The following is a 25,100-nucleotide window of genomic DNA, read 5'->3' on the forward strand; positions in this document are numbered from 1 at the left end:
TAGCTAACATACCTAACCCCCAAACGTTTAATTCCAGCACACTAATAATATCTCCTAGAAGAGTGGGTCTCAAGTTCCTAATGCTGTAACCCTTTCATACATTTTCTCACGTTGCGGTGAACCCCCAACCATAATATTATTTTCATTGCTACTTCATAATTGTAATTTTGCTGCTCTTATAAATAAGGCAAACTCTGTGAAAGTCATTCAACACCCCCTCCCCAAAGAGGTCATGACCCACAGGTTGAGAATCCCTGTCCTAGAAAGAAATTCTAGGACACATACCATTATATCTGAGGAAAAAATACACTAAAGCAAATTTCTTAAAAGGTATTTATGTTTTAAAGTTAGTCCCTTTATAATATTAAACTCAAGCTTAATTTTACGGGTATTGTAAATACAATTGTTCAAAAAAATAAAATTGTTTTATTTCCATTGTAAATGCAGTCCAAATTCTATACACAGGGACATCTTTGCTCCAGAATACACACTAACGATTTTTTAAAAATTAAAAAATCTTTCGTGGTAAAAGAAAATGTAGATAGCTGAAGACAAATGTGTGCACTAACAAATGTGGTGAAGAAAGCTGATGATGCCCGGTTATCAAAAGATATAGCATCTGGGTCTTAAAGGCTTGAAGGTAAATAAGCGGCCATCTACCTCAGAAGCAACAAAGCCCACATGGAAGAAGCATGCCAGTCTGTGTCATCATGAGGTGTCAAAGGGATCAGGTATCAGGCATCATCAGAACAAAACATGGTATCACTGTGAATGAGGGGGAGATTGGGAACCCAAAGCCCATCTACAGGCAACTGGACATCCCCTTACAGGAGGGTCACAAGGAGGAGACCAGCCAGTCAGGGTACAGGGTAGCACCGATGAAACATACAACTTTCCTCTATTTCTTAAATGCTTACTTCCCAACATCATTATCCCAATTCTACCTTACAAATCTGGCTAGACCAGAGGATGTACACTGGTACAGATAGGAACTGGAAACACAGGGATTCCAGGACAGATGACCCCTTCAGGACCCGTGGTGAGAGTAGCAATACTGGGAGGGTACGGAGGGAGTGTGGGGTGGAACCGATTACAAGGATCTACATATAACCTCCTCCCTGAGGGATGGACAACAGAAAAGTTGGTGAAGGGAGACATCGGCCAGTGTAAGATATGGCAAAGTAACAATAATTTATAAACTATCAAAGGTTCATGAGGGAGATGGGAGCAGAGAGGGAGGAGGAAAATGAGGAACTGACGCCAAGGGCTCAAGCAGAAAGCTTGTTTTGAGAATGATGATGGCAACAAACGTACAAATGTGCTTGACACACTATGTATGTATGTATGTATTGTGATAGTTATACAAGCCCCCAATAAAATGATTTTTTTTTAAAAAAGGAAAATGAATTAAATATCCTTAGTTTGTTGTGATTTGATTGAATTTTCTGCTGCTCCATTGGTCCAGAAAAGAAAATTTAGTGTCCACACAGAATCAAATGAAACTATTTCATCTAAAACATTCGACAAATGACTTAAGCACAAGATTAAACCGTTTACTGCTTGCATATTAATCTAGGAATCAAAGGCCAAAAAACGATGTCAACAATAAAGACAAAAAGCCTTTAAATGATAATTAACCCTGACGAGAAAATAACCAGAAAAAGAACTCAAAATAAGCAGTTGTTTTTACATAAGCAATCACTAAATTTCACTTATAAAGTATTGGGAAAAAAACCCACAAAATTAAAAAGGAAATTTGTGCTACTTGCTTCATGTCTGAAAAGAAGTTCTGTAAATGAAATCAAACAGATTTAGACCAACTCACCAAAGCCCTCGCAAAAAGGTAAGTTTACCTTTGTTGTACCTTTTTACAGTCTTTCCAAAAAATGTCATAACTCCTTTTTCCCCAATCAGTGGCTTACTCTTTTCCTAAACCTCATAAAATTAAAATCACTAAAAAGTCATTCATTTTTATAATATGCTTATTTCTAAAACCAAGTTCTGTTTTACAAGAGTGCATTAAAATTGAATAACAAAAATTTGCAATTTAAACACATGCATCCTTACACTTAAAATTTAAGATTTGAACCACATATATTTTTACCCTTTAATCAAGTTGTGCTGTATGTTTAAAGCTTAAGATGTACACAAAACATAACAACTGGCAAGAGAGATTCGGGTTTTACTTACATTTGTAATAGCTATAGCATTTTTATCGTAGTATTTCTTCTTTTCATATTTATCTCTGATGAAAAATTCCACCGCTCTGAAAACAAATAACTTAAGGAAAAACTTGAGTTCGCTGTCATACATATTCACCTTTACACATTCCCCATCACTAAACCTAGATTCTAAATGTAATTTTTCCCACTCCAAATCTATGTTCTCTAACCTACTTTTCTCTTCCAAAGTCTACCTATTTATTACATGAAGTTTTCTCAACTCACCAAAAGCCACCCAATTATACAAGGAAATTGACTTACCACAATTCGCAACACCCAACCACCTTCATCCCTCACTGACAACCGAATTCTCATTGGATATTCACAATATAAGCAGGAATACACAGACCCATAAATTATAAACAATGTTGTACATCTTGTTTCCCTTAATCATCCCACAATCCAATATAGGGTTTATGATTTCCCAACATACATGAAGAATGAGAAACTAGGAAAAGTTCAGCAGTTGGCTCCAGTAATACAGGGGGCTTCAAAATGTGTGGGGGAAATTCTCTTATCTTCTAATTCCATTTTCCCACAACCTTTTTGAAACATTTATGTGATTCCAAAGCTCAAATTCCTTTCCACTGCATATACTGTTCTCTGGAGTTTCACTTAGGATTTCTTTGTATATTAGTAAAACAATGGTCAATTTTTTCCTTACTAAACTAAGAAATAGTGAAGGCAAGAAATCAAAGTCATTACTGCTTAATTTTTTTGAAGGTGGTCAGACTAGCCTAAACTATTAACAGGGTGAGCCTGTTATACTGGGATTTCAGTGTTTACACACTTGTTTGGCCTACTGCTCCTTTTAAGGACAAAGAAAAAAATTTCAGTGCTTCTCAGCCAATTAAAATCTTTTTTACTATAGCCTATAATCCATGATAAAATGTAGGTATACCTGCTTTGGCAATGACCCTGGATTGTCCCCCCAGTGCCCACCAGAGGGAGGTGTTGTGCACTGTAGGAAACACTGGTTAGAGCAACAAACATAAATGTGTTGGACTGCTAACCAGAAGATTTCTGGCTTAAACCTACCAGCGATTTAGTGAGAGCCAAGATGTAGCAGTCTGTTCCCCCAAAGAATGACAACCTTGGACCCTTCTGGGGAATTTCTACTCTGTCCTATTTCCCACTGCTATAGAATCAATTCTGGATTACTGAATCTGTATCTGAGGGGAGCCTGGCTGAGGCTAGCAGTCCAACCCTTCCTTCAACAGTGATAAGGTCTGTTAGAAGTGAATTAGCTCAGCAGCAGTGCACTGGACAGCAACGTAAGTGACTTTCTCCACATCACCAGTAATCATGGATCACTAAAATAAGAAAATTTTTGTTAAGAGTTTCTTTACCTCTCTCATGGTCATGAACCCCTGCCAGCCAGGTAAAATTTGTAGCCTCCTTTTCCAACGTATAAAATACCCAGAAATACAAAGGAAATTATACCAAATCACAAATATCTTTGTGGATCCCAGGTTAAGGAATACTTTTTAGATAAGTGGACCAAATTGAAAAAGCAATACACTTCTAGTTAATCACACCTTTTATGTTAGTTAATAAGAGCTTTTTAAATTAACAGTCAAGGCACAGGTAGTAGGACTGGAAGTTGATAGTACAACGTTGAGCATTATGAAATTATTTGAAAAGAGTCCAAGAATGGGGCAGAGGCAAGGATGAGAAATCTAGATATTGTTTATTAGATAAGCTGAATTACAAGATATTTTAAAAGCTTAAGGGACTTTCCCCTACCGCCCTCCCTTCCTTATACACTATGAAGCACATCCCACTTCACAATTAAAATTGGAGGAAAGAAAGCTTAAGAATGTGCTCTTTTTCTACAGTAGAAGGGAGTTTTCATCTTATCATACATTAATCTGTGATTCAGTCAGCTAATCTCTACTATAAAATCGAAAGAAGAATATCAAACACAATTTGCTTTCAAGGGCATCTTCATGTTTCAAGTTAGTATTGAAAAACCTTTCAAGTAACAGCTCCAGAGCAATCTTAAAGGTTACTTATTTAGATGTGCTAAAATCCTTGAAACTAACTCAATACCACATCCTTACCATTTGACTAAATTTTCGCAAGATGTAATGTTGCATGCCAAATTGTTCTAAAAAATATACGTAAACCAGCTGAATGTTGTTTGTGAATGTAAAAGTTCAGCTACATTTTTCTATTTTTTTAACAGGAAAAAAATTTTTAAGCTAGTCTTTTTGGGTGGGATATCTAAATTTGAACATACTAAGCAATTATTATTGTAGAAACTGTTTTTTTTCCAAAGGTGGTGGGGAAAACTTGATTAGATCAGTAACTGTTCTTATTTCAAATTATATAAAATACACTTCTGGCTAAAAAAATTAAATAGATATAAAAAACAGTGATTATGCTTACTAGTATGTATGACACAATATATAACAATATGACACATGGATAACTATAAAGTACTGTACTGCTACTACGGTTCTTGCTGATACGTGAGCAGGGCTTATCCAAAACAAAACTGTTTACGCAAGTATCTGCGATGAGAGGATGGCTCCAAATGAGTTCTCTCAATGGCACATTTGTCTTAGTGCCCCCTTAGTGTGTCTTAAAAAGCAGATCCAACCTGAAAGAGGGGACATTACAACAGACCCTAATGAAATCAAAAGGCTAAGATTACACAGTACTACGAAGGGCTGTGTTCCAATGAATTCAACTTGGAAGACATGGACAAATTCTTGGAGAAACAATCCCTCCCCCTAGACTATCCCGATGGATGTCAAGAATCTCAACAGACCCATCGCAAAAGATGAAACAGACAAGGTTATCAAAGAATTAACAACAATAAAAATCTCCTGGGCCAGATGGCTTCACAGGAGAATTCTATCAAGCAATCAGGGAAGAACTGACACCAATCCTACACAAACTCTTCCAGAACATAGAAAAAGAAGGCAAACTCCCAAACTCCTTCTATGAAGTTAGTATCACTCTGACACTGAAACCGGGCAGGGATCCCACAAGAATCAAGAACTGCAGACCAATATCCTTAATGAACATCGTTGCAAAAAAAAAACAAACTTAGAAAAATACTGCCCAATAGAATTCAAAAGTATATAAAACAAATAATTAACCATGACTAAGTGGATTCATACCAGGGATCCAGGGATAGTTCAACATACAAAAAAAATATCATTAGTATCATTCATCACATTGACATGAAAAACTGTAAGAACCACATTAAAGTATGAACAGATGCAAAAAAAAAAAACAACACCATCAATATCCAACACCAATTCCTGTTTAAGACACTCAAAATTCAGGAATGGAAGGAAAATTCCTCAAGGTCATACAAGCGATATATAAATAACCAACCACCAACGTGGTAGTCAATGGAGAAAAGACTAACACAATCTCACTGAAAAAGGGGTCCAGACAAGATGCCGCTTGTCCCCACCCTTATTTAATATTCATACTGGAGGTTTTAGCTAACAGGTAAGGCAAACTCCAGAGATTTTGCATCAAATGACGATTGGATTAAAAAACTGGTATATACATACAATGGAACACTACACATGACTAAAAACCAGGATGTATGAAGCATATCGCTGCATGAGAAGAACTGGGAGGAAATCAAGCTAAGTGAAGTAAGTCAGACACAAAAGGACAAGTACAACATGAATCCCCTGAGGTAAGCATTTAAAAAAAAATGCAAAAGGGCATAGGGAAAAGGCTACTACTGTATACAAACATTCTTGGGTGAGGACCGTGTAGTATGGCAGGGACCAGATAAAATCCAGGGATGCACATGGTAGACAACTGGGGAGGTGGGGAAAGGAAAAAAAATGATGAAAATAAGAAATGGGTAGAGGGGGCATGAGGCGCTAACACACCCAAGGGGAGGGTATTGTTTATATCTCCACAGGTAAACAGGGACCAGACTTCAACCCAGTGCCCCAAGGTGTAGTGCAACATTCAGGTGTGGAGTAGGGAACCAGTGAGAGGTCTGTGGGGCTGGCCCCAGTACCAAATATTAAGTGGACACCTGCCACTCCCCACAGAAGAATTTATTTCAAAGGAGGGCATTGGATCTGAAGCTCTGGGAGAGGGACAATTCTGATCTGAGCACCCGGGAGCAAATGAAGAGGGAGTAGGAGAGAGTGCAGCACATCCTGGCCCACCAGGCCTTGAGGAGGATGACCCCAATTAGAGCAGCCAGTCCACAGAGAGGAGCATATGGCCAACCTATGAGACATGACGCCCCTCACTGACCCATGGCCCTGTGGGGGACAGCACCAGAGAAACACTGTGGGAATTACGCCCGACCTGATCCCGCCACACCGAGGCAAAGCACTGGGGAAATGCAGCAGAACAGTAAGGGAATGAAATGGCAAGGTCCCCAGGGAATGCTGACTGTGGACTTTGGAGCCAGGGTGTGGTGCCCCAACAGACTGGACTGGAAAACAGACCTAAAGGCCAACAAACGATCCTTGAACTAACAAAAAGCCTTTTTCTTGTTGTCTTGTTTTGTTCTGGTTGTTTTGTTGTATATTGCTGCTTGGTTTTGCTCTGTCCTGTTTATGTGCATATCATTATTTCCACAGGTTTGTCGATAAAAGATAGGTTGGATGAACAATCTGGAGAAAAAAACGGGACCGACAGTTCCGGGGGGGCGTGGGAGAGGGAAGTGGGGGAAAGGAAGTGGTGTTAATAAACACAGGGACAAGGGAACAACAAGTGATCCAAATCAGTGGTGAGGAGGGTATAGGAGGCCTGATAGGGCGTGATCAAGGGTAATGTAACAAAGAGAAATTATTGAAACCCAATGAAGGCTGAGCATAATAGTGGGACAAAAGGAAATAGAGGAAAGAGCTAGGAGGCAAAGGGCATTTATAGAGGTCTAGATAAAGACATGTACATATGCAAATATATTTATATGTGAGGATGGGGAAATAGATCTATGTGCCTATATTTAGAGGTTTAGTATTAAGGTAGCAGAAGGACATTGGGCTTCCCTCCACTCAAGAACCCCCGCAATGCAAGAATACGTCCTTCTATTAAATTGGCATTTGATGATGCTCACCCTCCAGACACAACCACTGAAGACAAAGCGCGTGAATAAGCAAATGTGGTGAAGAAAACTGATGGTGCCCGGCTATCAAAAGATACAGTGTCTGGGTCTTAAAGACTTGAAGATAAACAAGCAGCCATAGCTCAGACGCAACAAAGCCCACATGGAAGAACACACCAGCCTCTGTGATCACGAGGTGCCGAAGGGGTCAGTTACCAGGCATCAAAGAACAAAAAATTATATCACTGGGTATACGATCGCTGAGGACAAATGGGTGCATAAGCAAATGTGGCGAAGAAAGCTGATGGTGCCAGGCTAACAATAGGAAAAGCATCTGGGGTCTTAAAAATGCTTGAAGGTAAACAAGCAACCATCTAGCTCAGAAGCAACAACGCCTACATGGAAGAAGCACACCAGCCAGTGTGATCACGAGGTGTCAAAGAGATCAGGTATAAGGCATCATCAGAACAAAAAAATCTTACCATAGTGAATGAAGGGGGAGTGCAAAGTAGAGACCCAAAGCCCATTTGTCTGCCACTGGAGATCCCCTTGCAGAAGGGTTTAGGGGAGGAGACAAGCCAGTCAAGGTGCGATGTAGCACCGATGAAAAATACAACTTTCCTCTAGTTCCTAAATGCTTCTCCCCTTCCTCCCCCGGCCCACTATCATGATCTAAATTCTACCTTGCAAGTCTGGCTAGACCAGAGGATGGATGCTTGTACAGATAGGAACTGGAAACACAGGGACTCCAGGGCAGATGATACCTTCAGGACCAGCAGTGTGAGTGGCGATACTGGGTAGATTTTGGCCTCAGTAGAGGGTAGAGGGCGAGTAGGTTGGAAAGAGGGAACCGATTTCAAGGATCTACATGTGACCTCCTCCCTGGGGGAAGGACAACAGAAAAGAGGATGAAGGGAGACATCGGACAGGGCAAGATATGACAAAATAATAATTTATAAATTATCAAGGGTTCATGAGGGAGGGGGGAGTTGGGAGGGAGGGGAAATAATTGAGGACCTGATGCCAAGGGCTTAAGCGAAAAGCAAATGTTTTGAGAATGATGAGGACAATGAATGTACAGATGTGCTTTACACAATTGATGTATGTATGGATTGTGATAAGAGTTGTATGAGCGCCTAATAAAACGATTTAAAAAAAAAGTGGTACCCTTCACAACAGCCAAGCACAAATTGAATTACCTAGGGATAAACCTGACTAAAAGAACAAAAGATTTATACGGGGAAAACTACAGAACACCATTACAAGAAACCAAGAGTGACCTTAACAAATGGAAGAATATCCCATGCTCGTGGATTGGAAGACTCAATATGTTAGTTCTGTCTGTATATAAGTTTAACACAATCACCCACATCTTTCTTCAAAGAAACAGAAAAACTGAGTACCAACTTCATATGGAGAGGGAAGAAGCCCAGAATTAGCAGAGAACTCCTCAAGAAGAAGGACACTGTGGGAGGGCCTGCTTTACCTGACTTTAACACATATTATGCAGCCACAGTGGTCAAAACCACATGGTATTGATATAATAACAAATACTCAGATCAGTGGAAAAGAGCTAAAAACCCAGAAATAAAAACATCAGCATACAGACAACTGACCTTTGATAAGGGCCCAAAAATTATCCACTAGGGAGGGGGGAAATGAGCAGCAGATATTAAGGGCTCAAGTAGAGGGCAAATGTTTTGAGAATGATGATGGCAACAAATGTACATATGTTCTTGACACAATGGATGGATGTATTGAGATAAGAATTGTACGAGGCCCCAATAAAATGATTAAAAAAATTTTTTTTAAAAGGACAGAGGAAAGAACTAGGAGGCAAAGGGCATTATAGAGGTCTAAATACAGGCATGTACATATATTTGTATGTGATGATGGGGAAATAGATCTATGTGCATATATTTATAGGTTTTATTATTAAGGTAACAGATGGACATTGGGCCTTCACTCGAGTACTCCCTCAATGCAAGAACATTTTGTTCTATTGAACTGGTATTCCATGATGCTCACCTTCCCCACAATATCACTGAAGATAAAGGGTGTACATAAGCAACTGTGGTGAAGAAAGCTGATGGTGTCCGCTATCAAAACAGATAAGTTTCTGGGGTCCTAAAGGCTTGAAGGTAAACAAGCGACCATCTGGCTCAAAAGCAACAAAGCCCACATGGAAGAAGCACACCAGCCTGTGTGATCACGAGGTATTGAAGGTATCAGGCACAAAAGTGGGGGGGGGAATCCTATCATTGAGAATGAGGGGCAGTGAGGAGTGGGGATCCAAAGCCAATCTGGAGACAATTGGACATCCCCTTACAGAAGGGTCGCAGGGAGGAGACGAGCCAGTCAGGGTGCAGGGTAGCAATGATGAAACATACAACTTTCCTCTAGTTCTTAAATGCTTCTTTCCCCACTATAATGGTCCCAATTCTACCTTACAAATCTGGCTATACCAGAGGATGTACACTGGTAAAGACAGGAACTGGAAACGGAATCCAGGACAGATGATCCCTTCAGGACCACTGCTGAGAGTGGCGATACCAGGAGGGTAGAGGGAAGGTGGGGGAGAAAGGGGAAACCGATATTACAAGGGTCTACATATGGCCTCCTCCCTGGGGGAAAGACAACAGAAAAGTGGGTGAAGGGCAACGTCGGACAGTGTCGACATGACAAAATAATCATTTATAAATTATCAAGCGTTCATGAGGTAGGGCAGGGAAGGTGGGGGAAAATGAGAAGCTGATGCCAGGGGCTCAGACAGAAAGCAAATGTTTTGAGAATGTCTATGATGCTCACTCTCCTGACACAACGGCTGGAGCCAAAGTGGGTGAACAAGTAAATGTGGTGAAGAAAGCTGATGGTGGCCGGCTATCAAAAGAGATAGTGACTGGGGTCTTAAAGGCTTGAAGATAAACAAGCGGCCATCTAGCTCAGAAGCAACAAAGTCCACATGGAAGAACACACCAGCCTGTGTGATCGAGTGGTCCCAAAGGGATCAGTTACCAGGCATCAAAGAACAAAAAATCATATCATTGACTGCACACCTCCATGATAGGATCGCTGAAGACAAATGGGTACATAAGCAAATGTGGTGAAGAAAGCTGATGGTGCCCGGCTATCAAGAGAGATAGTGTCTGGGGTCTTAAAGGCTTGAAGGTGAACAAGCGGCCATCTAGCTCAGAAGCAAATAAGCCCACATGGAAGAAGCACACCGGCCAGTGCGATCACGAGGTGCCCAAGGGACCAGGTACAAGGCATCATGCAAAAAAAAAAAAAGATATAAGTGTGTGTATGTACGTGTATATATGTGTATATGTATATATGTATGTGTATATATATGTATATATATCATATTAAATGAAGGGGGAAGTGCAGAGTGGAGACCCAAGGCCCAAGTGTCGACCAATGGAGATCCCCTCATAGAGGGGTTTAGGAGAGGAGATGGGTTAATTAGGGTGTGAGGTAGTATCGATGAAGAACACAGCTTTCCCCCAGATCCTGGATGCTTCCTCCCCCCAACTACCATGATCCGAATTCTACCTTGCAGGGCTGGATAGGACAGAGGCTGTACACTGGTGCATATGAGGGTTGGAGGTACAGGGAATCCAGGGTGGATGATACCTTCAGGACCAAGGGTGTGAGGGACGATGCTGGGAGAGTGGAGGGTGAGTGGGTTGGAAAGGGGGAACTGATTACAAGGATCCACATGTGACCTCTTCCCTGGGAGAGGGACAGCAGAGAAGGGGGGGAGACTCCGGATAGGGCAAGATATGACAAAACAACGATGTATAAATTACCAAGGGCATATGAGGGAGGGGGGAATGGGGAGGGAGGGGGAAAAAAAAAGAGGACCTGATGCAAGGGGCTTAAGTGGAGAGCAAATACCTTGAGAATGATTGGGGCAGAGAATGTATGGATGTGCTTTATACAATTGATGTATGTATATGTATGGATTGTGGTAAGAGTTGTATGAGTCCCTAATAAAATGTAAAAGAAGAAAAGAGAAAAAAATGATTAGGGCAAAGATTGTACAGATGTGCTTTATACAATTGATGTATGTATATGTATATGTATGAACTGTGAAAAGAATTGTATGAGCCCCAATAAATTGTTAAAAAAAATGTTTTGAGAATGATGATGGCAATAAATGTACAGATGTGTTTGACACAATGGATGGATGTATGGATTGTGATAAGAGTTGTACGAGCCCCCAATAAAGTGATTTAAAATATAAAAAATAAAAGCAGATCCAATCAAAACCATGGTTTCTGGGGATCTGGTAGGCCAGTTAAAGTCAAGGCATAAAGGTCAAGTAAGAAGGTTATACTGACTGTTTCTAGAGATTCTTGAACATAGAATCATCATGGAGGTTTATTAAGAAGTTAAAGTACAATGCTGAGAGAGAGGTGAAATTGTGCAAGATTTTTTTCCATCATGAAATCTACCTACTCATTCAAAGGTAGCAAGGGCTGTCCTATGGGATTCTGTTGGTCAATTTTACCCCATTCAAACCTACAGCCCTAATCTTGCCCCTTCAGACTTTTTGTTGCCCAAATTCAAATAGTATTTCAAAGAAACACGATTTGAGTCTCTCCAAGAATGCCAAAACTGCAATTGTGACGTGGTGCTGGCTCTTGTTAGGGCTCAGACTCACAGTGCCCGCGCATACAACACAACACTGCCCGGTCCCAAGTCATCTTTACCACTGTTATTGGGGCCACTGTGTCATTGATGTTCCTCTTGTTCATCTACCCTGATAACATGTCGAAAGTACATGAGAAGGATCACCATCCTCAATTTTAAGGAACATTCTGGCTATAATTCCTCAAAGACTGTTCTCCTGGGAGCTCATGGTACTTTCAATATTCTTTGCCAACACCATAGCTCAAATGCATGAGTTCCTTTGTGGTCTAATTTACTGTACAGCTTTCAAATGCATGTGAGGTAATCAAAAATAGCTTGCCTTTTGAGTCAGGTCCACCCACCTTAGTCCCAAGTGCTATCTTTACTCTTTCTACACTTTATAGGTCTTGTGCAGATCTATTGAATAATACTCCATATTAAAAGTTAATTATTTCATTATTATTTTTATCCAAAAATTATAACAAAAAAGACTAATGCTAGAGCAAAAATTCACTGTGGTTGAAAATATAGATACAATTTAACAATCAGGAAAACTGAAACAGAAAATATGATCATTTTCTACTAAATAAAGAATTTTGAAAGGGCAAATATTTTACGTATATAATCTTTTGGAGTAAAACAAGACTGCAAGTCTATGGCAAAAATTGTGTTAAATTATGCTATGAATTTTCAAAGCTATCATCAGTAAAATATTAATTTATAGCTAGTATATTTTACATAAATAACCTGCATATAGTTGGGAGTGGTCTATAAGAAATCACTTCGGAAATTACCTAGGGACATTTTTTAATTACATAAGAATAAAAATGATCTGTTTGATATATTTTTGAAGGATATAAACATAAAATAAAGCACTATTGAAGAACTTATTAGGACCTTCCTCATTATTAACATTTAAAACAAGAAAATGCAAACAAAGCATAGTAAGTATTTAAATTTCCATTTGATTTACTCAAGTTGTGACTTAATATGTTACGTCTTTTGTTGTTATCTGTTCCAACCAACACGGCCTGAATAGGAATATCTCCGTCTTCGTGTATTTTTTTCTAAGGTCCCAAATGACAAGCTAATTCTTCATTGTAACTTCAATGAAATAAACATAGTTAATTTCAGAGGTTAACAGGACCTTTCTGTAATAATCTGTGCTACAGCAGCAAACACAACGTAGCCTTTTGTCAAGACCCAGATAGGCATTTTAGGCTTTGAGAAGACAGTTGTGTTTGGGGCAATTTACATTGCAACTACTCAACTTTTTCTGCCTTTGTAAGCAACAAAACCAGCTATGTATAATTCATAATTAAGAGGGCATAGCAGTGATCCAGTAAACATTATGTACAAAAGCAGACAGGTAGTAACAATGTCATTGAATTGTACACAAAAATCGTTGGAAGTGGCTAATTTTGTTATAGTTTCCCACTTTTTAAAAAAACAGGAATTACTGGAAGTGAAAAATAAGGGTCATGTATATCTCATTTGTTGGTTTAAGAGTGACAGCTAATATAATTTAATTCAAAAGGAAATAAATTACTTTCAGGTTAAGCCTCCAAAAGTACACATAGATGTAACTATCCTAGAATTTCTGACATAGTACTGTACTGATCCTCTGTCAAACAATTTGGAAATAATTAAAAGCAAACATACAGAAACCAGGCAGATGGAACCATAGTCCCGTGATTTGCTGAATCTTGAATTCTATTCCAATAGAAGAAATAGCAAAGTTCAAATTATGAAGAGATTCTGTATATACATATCATTATAAACAATTTAGGACATTTTTTACAGGAAATGTTTACCAAACCCTGTATTACATGCTGACTTTAAAACTTAATTACTCAAGAAAGATGATCATAAGATAAACAAGCGGCCACCTAGCTCAGAAGCAACAAAGTCCACATGGAAGAACACACCAGCCTGAGTGAGCGAGTGGTCCCAAAGGCATCAGTTACCAGGCATCAAAGAACAAAAAATCATATCATTGACTGCACACCTCCATGATAGGATCGCTGAAGACAAATGGGTGCATAAGCAAATGTGGTGAAGAAAGCTGATGGTGCCCGGCTATCAAAAGAGATAGTGACTGGGGTCTTAAAGGCTTGAAGATAAACAAGCGGCCACCTAGCTCAGAAGCAACAAAGTCCACATAGAAGAACACACCAGCCTAAGTGAGCGAGTGGTCCCAAAGGCATCAGTTACCAGGCATCAAAGAACAAAAAATCATATCATTGACTGCACACCTCCATGATAGGATCGCTGAAGACAAATGGGTGCATAAGCAAATGTGGTGAAGAAAGCTGATGGTGCCCGGCTATCAAAAGAGATAGTGTCTGGGGTCTTAAAGGCTTGAAGGTGAACAAGCGGCCATCTAGCTCAGAAGCAAATAAGCCCACATGGAAGAAGCACACCGGCCAGTGCGATCACGAGGTGCCCAAGGGACCAGGTATAAGGCATCATGCAAAAAAAAAAAAAAGATATAAGTGTGTGTATGTACGTGTATATATGTGTATATGTATATATGTATGTATATATGTATATAGATCATATTAAATGAAGGGGGAAGTGCAGAGTGGAGACCCAAGGCCCAAGTGTCGACCAATGGAGATCCCCTCATAGAGGGGTTTAGGAGAGGAGATGGGTTAATTAGGGTGTGAGGTAGTATCGATGAAGAACACAGCTTTCCCCCGGATCCTGGATGCTTCCTCCCCCCAACTACCATGATCCGAATTCTACCTTGCAGGGCTGGATAGGACAGAGGCTGTACACTGGTGCATGAGGGTTGGAGGTACAGGGAATCCAGGGTGGATGATACCTTCAGGACCAAGGGTGTGAGGGACGATGCTGGGAGAGTGGAGGGTGAGTGGGTTGGAAAGGGGGAACTGATTACAAGGATCCACATGTGACCTCTTCCCTGGGAGAGGGACAGCAGAGAAGGGGGGAAGGGAGACTCCGGATAGGGCAAGATATGACAAAACAACGATGTATAAATTACCAAGGGCATATGAGGGAGGGGGGAAGGGGGAGGGAGGAGGGGAAAAAAAAGAGGACCTGATGCAAGGGGCTTAAGTGGAGAGCAAATGCCTTGAGAATGATTGGGGCAGGGAATGTATGGATGTGCTTTATACAATTGATGTATGTATATGTATGGATTGTGGTAAGAGTTGTATGAGTCCCTAATAAAATGTTAAAGAAGAAAAGAGAAAAAAATGATTAGGGCAAAGACTGTACAGATGTGCTTTATACAATTGATGTATGTATATATATGAACTGTGAAAAGAATTGTATGAGCCCCAATAAATTGTTAAAATTTAAAAAAAAGAAAAAAGAAAGATGATCACTACTATCTAGCCTCAATTCTAGAACCAATAGGCCCTTACTAGACAACTGGCCATTATTACAACCTTTCTAGGTAAGTGGCAGTTACTACAGCCTTTCCATTTCCCTGGCAGAGCTTCAATGACAGCTGTAAAAGATGTGAAGTTATTAGCTAATCTACTGAGCCCATGCCTAAAACGTCTAAAATTCCATTCTTTTTCGATTTCATTTTTTCACAAACCTTTTGAAGCCTATCGTTTACAGTAAAATCTCAAGAAATGGAGTTAGCTTGTTTGTTTTTGTCTTAATGGGTGTCTATTTGCTTACTTGTGAAACATAGCCAACACCATTATTTCACAGAATTGCTAAAAGAATGAAATATGCTAGCGCACCATATTGTTACACAAAGAACACACTTTTGGGTGGCATCCTGGCCTACGAACTGGACCACTAAGCCATTACTCTCCGCAACCCTGGGGGGCAATCCTAGTCCTTCCTCTAAGGTCAGCTGAATGGGAGCCAACTAGGCTGAAGTGGCAGTGGGTCCCCAAGTTTGTTTTAACATGCCACCCGACTCCACCCCACCTACCTCTCCTCCCAAGGCACTTTTGTAAATGCACTTTTCTAGCTGTTTGTTTGTCTACAGTAACATTAAAGGGGGGGAAAGGCTGTAAATCTATGTACTTTAAGGTTTTCTTGATTTTGGTTAACAGTGCTTTTAGAAAATGAGGTGGAGGTGGGGAGGCGGGGCAACTGTCAAATGTAGAAGGCACAGGAGGTATTGTGTTATTTTAGGGAAAAAATTAGCCGTGGAGATTATGTGGCACACATATTTGAGATATATAGATTCATTATATCACTGTAGTTCAGTAATAAAACAAAAAAGGAGAAATAAAATAAAACTTGAGAAAGTGAAATAAATTCATTGCAACTCAAATGTGAACCGATGTGGGATTTAGTACATAAAACAAAAAACAAGTATCCCATAACCTTCCCCATGCCTACAATTACTTATAAAGCTTTTGTCATCGATTCCTTAATTTGCCCCATCCCCAAAGCTAGTAAATGCTACATGAGCCCACAACAATTTTAGCACTGTGTCACTCTTTTAATATGTAATTGTATTTTAAGATTCCCCTCCCCCATTCCTTAAAGACACCGTTTGAAAGACAATTAAATTAATATCTACTCCCAGAACAAAATCTTCCAGTTCCATACTACTGACAGCAATAAAACTTTGAAAAGCTCAAATAACCTCAAAGGAGAAAAACTACTGATTAGCTTTGGTGCACAATAGATCTCATGGAACTGAAGTAATTAAAGTTTTTAGATAAGAAGAAATATCCTAATAATGTAAAGCTTTATCATTTGTCATGCACTAGAACATGCAGCCTATAATTAACCACATCCCACATGAGAAATTATACTTTCACAGCAGCTTTTGCATAACTTTTGTAAATTGTAAAGCTTTTAAAAAGTGACAAATCTTGTTAAAAATGCAGTGAGGTTCCATATTAGGCAAGTTTAACTCACTTCGGTTCCATTTGCCTCTGGGGATGAGAAAACTGAATTTAAATCCTTTAAGTACAGGGATGCTAGATTTTTTCAGAGACCACTGAGATTTGGAGTGATACAATTAATAAAGATATGGGACGAGCTTCTTTCTAGAGTTCATAAGGAAAAAATACCAAAATCAGTTCTCATCCAGTAGATTCTGACTGACAGTGAGTGACCTTACTTAAGGAAACAGCCCCACAGGGTTTCCAAGGAGGTGAATCACAGGCTACATCTTTCTCACATAAAACAGCCAGTGGATTCAAACTGCACACCTTTCTGTTAGCATGTAAGTGCCTAAGCCACTTCAACACCAGGGGCTCCTTTATGGAGCTTCCAAATCAGTGTTTCACAATTAAGAAATGAAAAAATATGCTGTTAGTTTTTGGAGAATAAATGTAGGGCCATTCAACATGACTACAGACACAGGGGCAGCTATCCTAGGACAAGAGAGGTCGTCTTACAATCCATCATTAGTAATGGCACATTCTTAGTGAAATTCCACAGTGAAGTAGTTACTGAACATCAATAGACTTCTTTATAAGTATGAGGTTAACACGTCACAAAAATATGACCATAATTTTTAAACATTTTGGAAAAAGTTAAAACATTTAATTTGATAAATAAGCCTGTTTCTGGTAGCAATAGTAAGCATAACCTTAATCCAAAAGCCTCACATGAATTAAACTAGGGACTTGAAAGTTTTAACTCTTTAGTTACGTCACAGTTGCAATCTCAAAATAAAAAAATCCACCAAAACTCAGATGTAGCAATATTGATTTTACTCAGACCGTCACCATTAAGCAGTATTCAAGCGCCGTTGTGGAAGGCTGCAGGGCGACGCAAGTGTTTGCCAGGGACTGCTGACATAAAAGTCACTGGTGACTACTCAACTCTGCTACAAAAGAAAAGCTAGATGATTTGCTTCTGGAGAGATTACAGCCAAGAGAAATCCATGGAGCTCACCTGTACTCTCATATGTGTACATACACACACACACGCACACACACACACACACACAAAATGCCAAACTCAGTAAGGGGTTGTCTGTAACACAGCAAACCCTTACTGAGCAGTAAAGCTACTGGTTTTCATTCTTTGCCATCACTGCATCAAGGATCAAAGATATTTTTATTAGTAATGATGCCAGCCAATTCACTAACAAAATCAATCTTTACTGGGATTTGTAGATAAAGTTGATCAGCAAAGATAACAAATAACTATGTAATTCACTTTCCCATCATCTCAGTATTTCTCTAAGGTCATCTTAAAACTGACTGTAGTTAATTTGAAACAGTATTATATTTTTACCAGTATGTACAAAATAGGGCTTAGAATGGTTCAATACAAAGATAAAAAGAAGTTACAGTTTATATCATCGATCCCTGATTATGAGTTTCATTTTAAAACAATGTAAAGTCAAGATGATGCATTAAATAACAGAAATTGCTTTCACCCATAAGGTATCACATAGAAGACACTATTTAAAATGATCAAGAATGTCATGTAATACATACAATGGAGTACTACACATCGCTAAAAAGCATTGATGAATGCATGATACACATCGTCGCATGGGAAGAACTGGAGAAAATTATGCTAAGTGAAGTAAGCCAAGCACAAAAGGGGGAGAACTTAAGTCCACTGTGGTAAGAACTTTAAAAAATAGAAAAGGGGCATAGGGGAAAAACTACTGTATACAAACATTCCTGGGGTGATGACGAGGTAGTATGACAGGGGATAAACCAAATCCAGGGATACATATAGCAGCCAACTAAAAAGGGGGGGGGGTGGAAAGGGGGAAAAAAGAAATGAGTAGCAGGGACATAGGGCTAACCCACCCAAGGGGAGGGTATTGTTTAAATCTCCACAGGAAAAGTGGGGCCCAACTTCAACCCAGTGCTCCACAATGTGAATGCAACATACAGGCATGGAGTAGGGAAACAGTGGAAAGATATGAGAGGCCGGCCACAATCCAAACTACGTGGACAGCTGCCCCTCCCCCAAGAAGAATTAACTTCAGAGGACAGCACTGACGCTGCAGCTCAAGGAGAGGTCCATGTCTGATCAGAGCTCATGGGAGCAAATGAAGGGGGAGAAAGAGAGTAGAGCACATCCTGGCCCACCAAGCCTTGAGACCAATATTCCCACTCAGAGCAGCCAATCCACAGTGAGACATGACACATCCTTCACTGACCATAGCCCTACAGGGACAACACTGGAGACACAGCATGGGAATTACGCCCGATCTGATCCCACCACACCAAGGCAAAATACTAAGGACATGCAACAGAACAGCAAGGGGAACAGAGCAACAAAGTTCCCAGGGAATACCGAAAATAGGCTTGGCACCCCATCAGAATCGACTGGAGAACATTCCTAAAGGCCAACAGTCCTTGAACTTACTACAGGTTTTTCTTAGTTGTTGTTTCTCATTGGCTTTTAGTGGTGGTGGTTGTTGATGTTTTTTTCTTTTGTTGCTTGGTTTTGCTCTGTCTTGTTTTTTGTGCATGTTATTATCTCTACAGGTTTGTCTAAATAAGATACGCAGGATGAACAATCTGGAGAAGAAAACAACAGAACTGCCTATTCCAGGGGAACATGGAAGAGGGGGATGTGGGGGTAAGGATGTGGTGCTAACAAACTCAGGGACAAGGGAACAACAAGTGATGCAAATCAGTGGTGAGGAGGGTATAGGAGGCCTGGTAAGATGTGATCAAGGGGCCCCAGCACCATAAATTAAGTGGATTCCTGCCCCTCCCCCAAAAAGAATTTGTTCCAAAGGACATTAACTCTGCAGCTCCAGGAGATGGACATATCTGATCAGAGCACACGGGAGCAGATGAAGGGGCAGGAGGAGAGAGTGGAACACAGTCTGGCCCACCAGGCCGTGAGGATGATGTTCCTGAGTAGAGCAGCCAGTCCACAGAGAGAACAACATGGCTGGCCCCACTATGAGAAATGATGCCCCTCAGTGACTAAGGGCGATACAGGGGACTGCACTGGAGACGCAGTGTGGGAATTGCACCTGACCTGATCCCACCACACCGAGGCAAAGCACTGGGGGAGTGCAGCGGAACAGGAAGGGAATGGATTGGCAAGGTCCCCAGGGAAAGCTGAAAGTGGACTTTGGGGCCAGGGCGTGGTGTCCCAACAGACTGGACTGGAAAATGCTCCTAAGGGCCAGCAAACGATCACTGAACTACAAGCTTTTCTTCTGTGAAGTGTTTTGTTTTGTTCTTTGTCAGTGGTTTCTTTTTGTTGTTTTGTTGTCTGGTTGTATACTGTTGCTTTGTTTTCCTCTGTCTTGTTTTCGTGCATGTTAGTGTCTCCACAGGTCTGTCTGAATAGGACAGGCTGGATGAACTATCTGGAGGAAAAACAACGGGACCGACAGTTCCGGGGGGACTTGGGGTGAGGGGGGGTAAGAGGGGTAAGGAAGTGGTGTTAACAAACACAGGGACAAGGGAACATGGGACCCAAAATGGTAGAGAGGGGGGAGTGGCAGGCCTGGTGGGGAATGATCAAGGGTAAGGTTGTGTAGAGAAGAGGTATAGCTGTAGCCCACGTGGTGACGAAGCATGGTAGTAGGGCAGGAGGAAAGTCAAGGGAGATGGAGGAAAGAGCTAGGAGTCAAAGGGCATTTATGGAGGTCTAGACAACGACATGTACATGCAAATATACATAGAAGGATGGGGAAATAAATCTATGTGTCTATATTTATAGGTTAAGTATTAAGGTGGCGGGAGGACCTTGGGCCTCTACTCAAACACTCCTTCAATGCATGAATACTTTCTTTTATTAAACTGGAACTCTATGATGCTCACTCTCCCGACACAACTGCTAAAGCCAAAGGGGGTGAACAAGTAAATGTGGTGAAGAAGGCTGATGGTGCCCGGCTATCAAGAGATAGTGACTGGGGTCTTAAAGGCTTGAAGATAAACAAGTGGCCATCTAGCTCAGAAGCAACAAGGTCCACATGGAAGAACACACCAGCCTGTGTGATCGAGTGGTCCCGAAGGGATCAGTTATCAGGCATCAAAGATTTTATGTGTGTGTGTGTGTGTGTGTGTGTGTACACCATATTGAATGAAGGGGGAAGTGCAGAGTGGAGACCCAAGGCCCAAGTGTCGGCCAATGGAGATCCCCTCATAGAGGGGTTTAGGAGAGGAGATGGGTCAGTCTGGGTGCGAGGTAGTACCAATGAAGAACACAGCTTTCCCCCAGATCCTGGATGCTTCCTCCCCCCAACTACCATGATCCGAAGTGTACCTTGCAGGGCTGGATAGGGCAGAGGCTGTACACTGGTACATATGAGGGCTGGAGACACAGGGAATCCAGGGTGGATGATACCTTCAGGACCAAGGGTGTGAGGGGCGATGCTGGGAGAGTGGAGGGTGAGTGGGTTGGAAAGGGGGAACTGATTACAAGGATCCACATGTGACCTCTTCCCTGGGAGAGGGACAGCACAGAAGGGGGGAAGGGAGACTCCGGATAGGGCAAGATATGACAAAATAACGAGGTATAAATTACCAAGGGCACATGAGGGAGGGGGGAAAGGGGAGGGAGGGGAAAAAAAAGAGGACCTGATGCAAAGGGCTTAAGTGGAGAGCAAATGTTTTGAGAATGATGATGGCAACATATGTACAATGTGCTTGACACAATGGATGTGTATGGCTTGTGATAAGAGTGGTACAAGCTCCCAATAAAATGATTTTTTAAAATGTCATGTAAATTTACAATAATCAAAAAAGGACCAAAAAAGCCCCTATTGAAACCAAACCCATAACCGCTCTTCCATAAAACAGCTATTCTTCAACTTGGACTGTCTCATATGTCAATTTGGGCTTGGAGGGATAGCAGAAAGGAAGAAAAGTTTAATTCACCCTCCAAGCATTTGGCAAAATACACTTAAGAAGCTAATTTGTTTGGCTGTACTTTCTTCTACAATGCCTCCAAGCTCTACTCTAGGCTTTCTCTTGTAAGATTTTCATTTCCCAAGAGTCTTATTCCCGTGATTCTCAGTAGACTCAAAAAGGAGTAAAGGACCAATGCATTTTATATCACCTGCACGCCAAGTCAGTCCTCAGCATGAATTTCTGGCTCTCTGCTGGAGTTCACATTCATGTTTCCACCCACCAAAATGATTATCTTTACATACCTAGCCACAAGCAGCCAACTGTTTTAAGTAACGAAGCATGGCTCATCATCTTCAGTTCCAGCCCTGCCATCTTTCAGGGAAGGGACCTTGCAATCAGCCACCCATGCTAGAAGCCCCGAGAGGGCATTGTAGTGTCTTCCTCAAAACCAAAGCCCATCTTCACCTCGTCCAACTCCCTCCAATCCAAGCTCTGTGTCACAATCTAATACTTAATGTTCATCACTGTTCATTTCAGGGCAGGGCTGTATTAGGTTTCCCTGCTGCCAGGATCTCCGCCTAACTCCAAGGTGAAATAAGTTAATATTTCTGTTTCTCCCAGTTCAAAACCATTCATGGTTTCCCAGTGGGCCAATTAAATAAGGCAAAGTATTTTATTACACCCTTCAATAAACCACACCAAAAAATTCCTTCATAAACCATACAAAAATACTTTCTCTGTCACTTGCCTTACAAAACTCAAATTCTGTGAACATTACATTTTAAAAATATTTCCTCATGTCTTATTTTCAATTACACAATTCCTTGTGCCTGAAATATACATCCCACTCCGTTATTTGTAACAAAAATAACTTTGGATAGCAAATTGCTAAATTTGTGGGAGGAGATGAGGGTGGGAGGAACACGCAAATGTAAAGTTCTTATTTACTTCTCAAAATTTTTGTTCTAGTATAAAAAACAAGGATAAGTCAAAATGCATTGCCACTAGGATCTAGTTCTTACATCCATGGGCTCATTCCAACAAAACACGTTTGAATAGCTCTGCATGATCAGTGAATGGCGGCACACAAGGCCTCTCAGTAACATACCTGTCTCAGTCTCACAGAGGAGCCCTGGTGATACAGAGGTTACATGTGGGGCTGCAATCCACAAGGTCAGTTCGAAACTACCAGCGGTTCCACAGGAGCAAAGAATTACAGTCTCAGGAACCCACAGGAACAGTTCTACCTTTGCCTACAAGGTCACTATGATCTGGCAGCGACTCAATGGCAGCGAATTTGGGGTTTTTTGGTTGTTGTTTAGTCTCATTTAGGGTGGCTGCCAAGGGAACTGCTGGGTGCCAGTTCCTCAAAGCAGAGGCCAGATCCCAAGGCTATGGTGCTTACGTGAGGGTTTCTAGAGAGCCGCAGGACACAGGGTGATCACAGGGTTTATAGGGAGAAGTTTTAGGGAAACTAAACTATATCCATGAGAAAAGGGTTAAGAAACTGGAACCAAGGAAAGCTTTCCCATCTTGACAAGGCAGCTGCTCATTCTTTTTGAGGGTAGCCAGGGGTGTCCTATGAGAATCTCCTTAGAAAGTCTTAACACATCTATCCTAAAAGCCCCGATTCCTGTCCCATATAACATCATTGTTACTCAAACTCAAGGAACACTGCAAAGGAGTAAGATATGAATTTCATGAGGATGACAAAACTGTTTTTATACAATGTAAATAAAAGATCAGACTCTTTGGGGTAGAGTTAAAGTGTATAAAACAATTACAGTCAAGAAACAATAGCTTCACATTGTACAATTTCTGTTTAATAAGGGTTTCTAGGATTTGAGAACAATACCTTTAGACTTACCCCCATGAATATAATGGCAAGACTCTTTCTCTGTGGGGAAAGGTCACATATCTTGAAAACCTAGTATGATCAAGATTGAACTATATAAATATGCAATATACATATAATTGATTCTTTTAAAACCTAATCTGTCAAAATTGTAATACTTCACCCTACTCTGTACTTGTCTTCATGTTAACCAATTTTAAAGATCTAGAGATGGTGACTGGATTAACAATCACCTAGGGGAAAGGCAGGGAGGCTAGGGAGGAGATGACGAGATAACAATGAGTACAAGAAGAAAATGCTCCAAAACTAATTGTGGTGACGACTGCACGAATCTTTTAATGCGACTGAATGACTAAAGTGTATCTTATGTGCCAATAAAATGACGTACGTCAAATAGTTATCTTTAACAAATGGGGGAATGCCTGGAAAATGCCTAAGAAAACGCTATTCATTCTTTAGATGAAATTCATAAGGTAACACATTTGTACACCGAGACAAAGAAGGGCTGTCAGTACTAAATATTTGCAAACATCTTAGCAATTCCACATACTAAATGTATAATTTGGCTTTTAAAGGCATTAACTAACATTCCAACTTGCTTCATGTAATAATTAAAATTATTACATAAAACTAACCAAACCAAGTCCCTTGGGAAATGAAAAAACATAGTTCGAAGGATGTTTACAAATGAAGTTTTGGGAAAATCTATATTATTAGTGAAGAACAGTATGGTACACCTCTCTCAAGACCCAAAGATAAATATGAACAAGACAAACAGGTTAATTTTTTTAAATCTGCAACAAACACTATTTTAAAGGATACTGATCTGTCTGTGGCCTTCGAAAGTTCTCTGGAAGATTGGCTTCATAGAGTAGTCTTGCTTTAGTATTTCCCATCTCTTGCATGCACTGTAAGAAAAATGTTTTCCATTACCCACATGTAGACTAGAGTGCAATTCCTACACACACATATACAAATTACCACATAACAATTACAGTAATCTTCCATCTTGAAAAAACAGTCATATCATAACTACCATTACACCCTTGATTACAAATTCGAAATATTTTCATCATTCCTTTTTCTAAAATCATTTCATTGGGGGCTCGTACAACTCTTATCACAATCCATCCATTGTGTCAAACACATTTGTACATATTTTGCCATTCATTCTCAGAACATTTCCTTTCTATTTGAGCCCTCGGTATCAGCTCACTTCTTCCCCGCTCCTCCGTCCCCCATGAACCCTTGATAATTTATAAATTCTTTTGTCTTATCTTACATCATCCGATGTCTCCCTTCACTCACTTCTCTGCTGTCCATCTCTGAAGGAGGAGGTTACATGTAGAGCCTTGTAATGTTCCCCCATTTTCCCTTTCCCTCCACCCTCCCAGTATTGCCACTCTCATCACTGGTCCTGAGGGGTTCATCTGTCCTGGATTCCCTGTGTTTCCAGTTCCTATCTGTACCAGTGTACACCCTCCGGTCCAGGGGATTTGTAAGGTAGAACTGGGATCATGATAGTGGTGGGAAGCATTCAAGAACTAGAGGAAAGTTGTATGTTTCATCATTGCTACACTGCACCAACTGGCTCATCT

General features: G+C 40.6%; 1 protein-coding gene across 3 annotated transcripts in view; it reads right to left on the bottom strand.

Moving 5' to 3' along the window:
- The window catches only part of SMAP1 (small ArfGAP 1), a 147,433-nt gene that overhangs the window by 56,560 nt on the left and 65,773 nt on the right, over nucleotides 1-25,100 (bottom strand). For all 3 annotated transcript variants that reach the window (XM_075554915.1, XM_075554917.1, XM_075554916.1), the window contains exons 3-4: nucleotides 24,325-24,410; nucleotides 2,191-2,266 (exon numbers count right to left, since the gene is read on the bottom strand). In XM_075554915.1, coding sequence (XP_075411030.1) covers nucleotides 2,191-2,266; nucleotides 24,325-24,410 — 162 coding nt within the window. The remainder of the gene's footprint in view (nucleotides 1-2,190; nucleotides 2,267-24,324; nucleotides 24,411-25,100) is intronic.

The sequence above is a fragment of the Tenrec ecaudatus genome, chromosome 7 (assembly GCF_050624435.1).
Source record: "Tenrec ecaudatus isolate mTenEca1 chromosome 7, mTenEca1.hap1, whole genome shotgun sequence".
NCBI classification, from domain to species: Eukaryota; Metazoa; Chordata; class Mammalia; order Afrosoricida; family Tenrecidae; genus Tenrec; species Tenrec ecaudatus.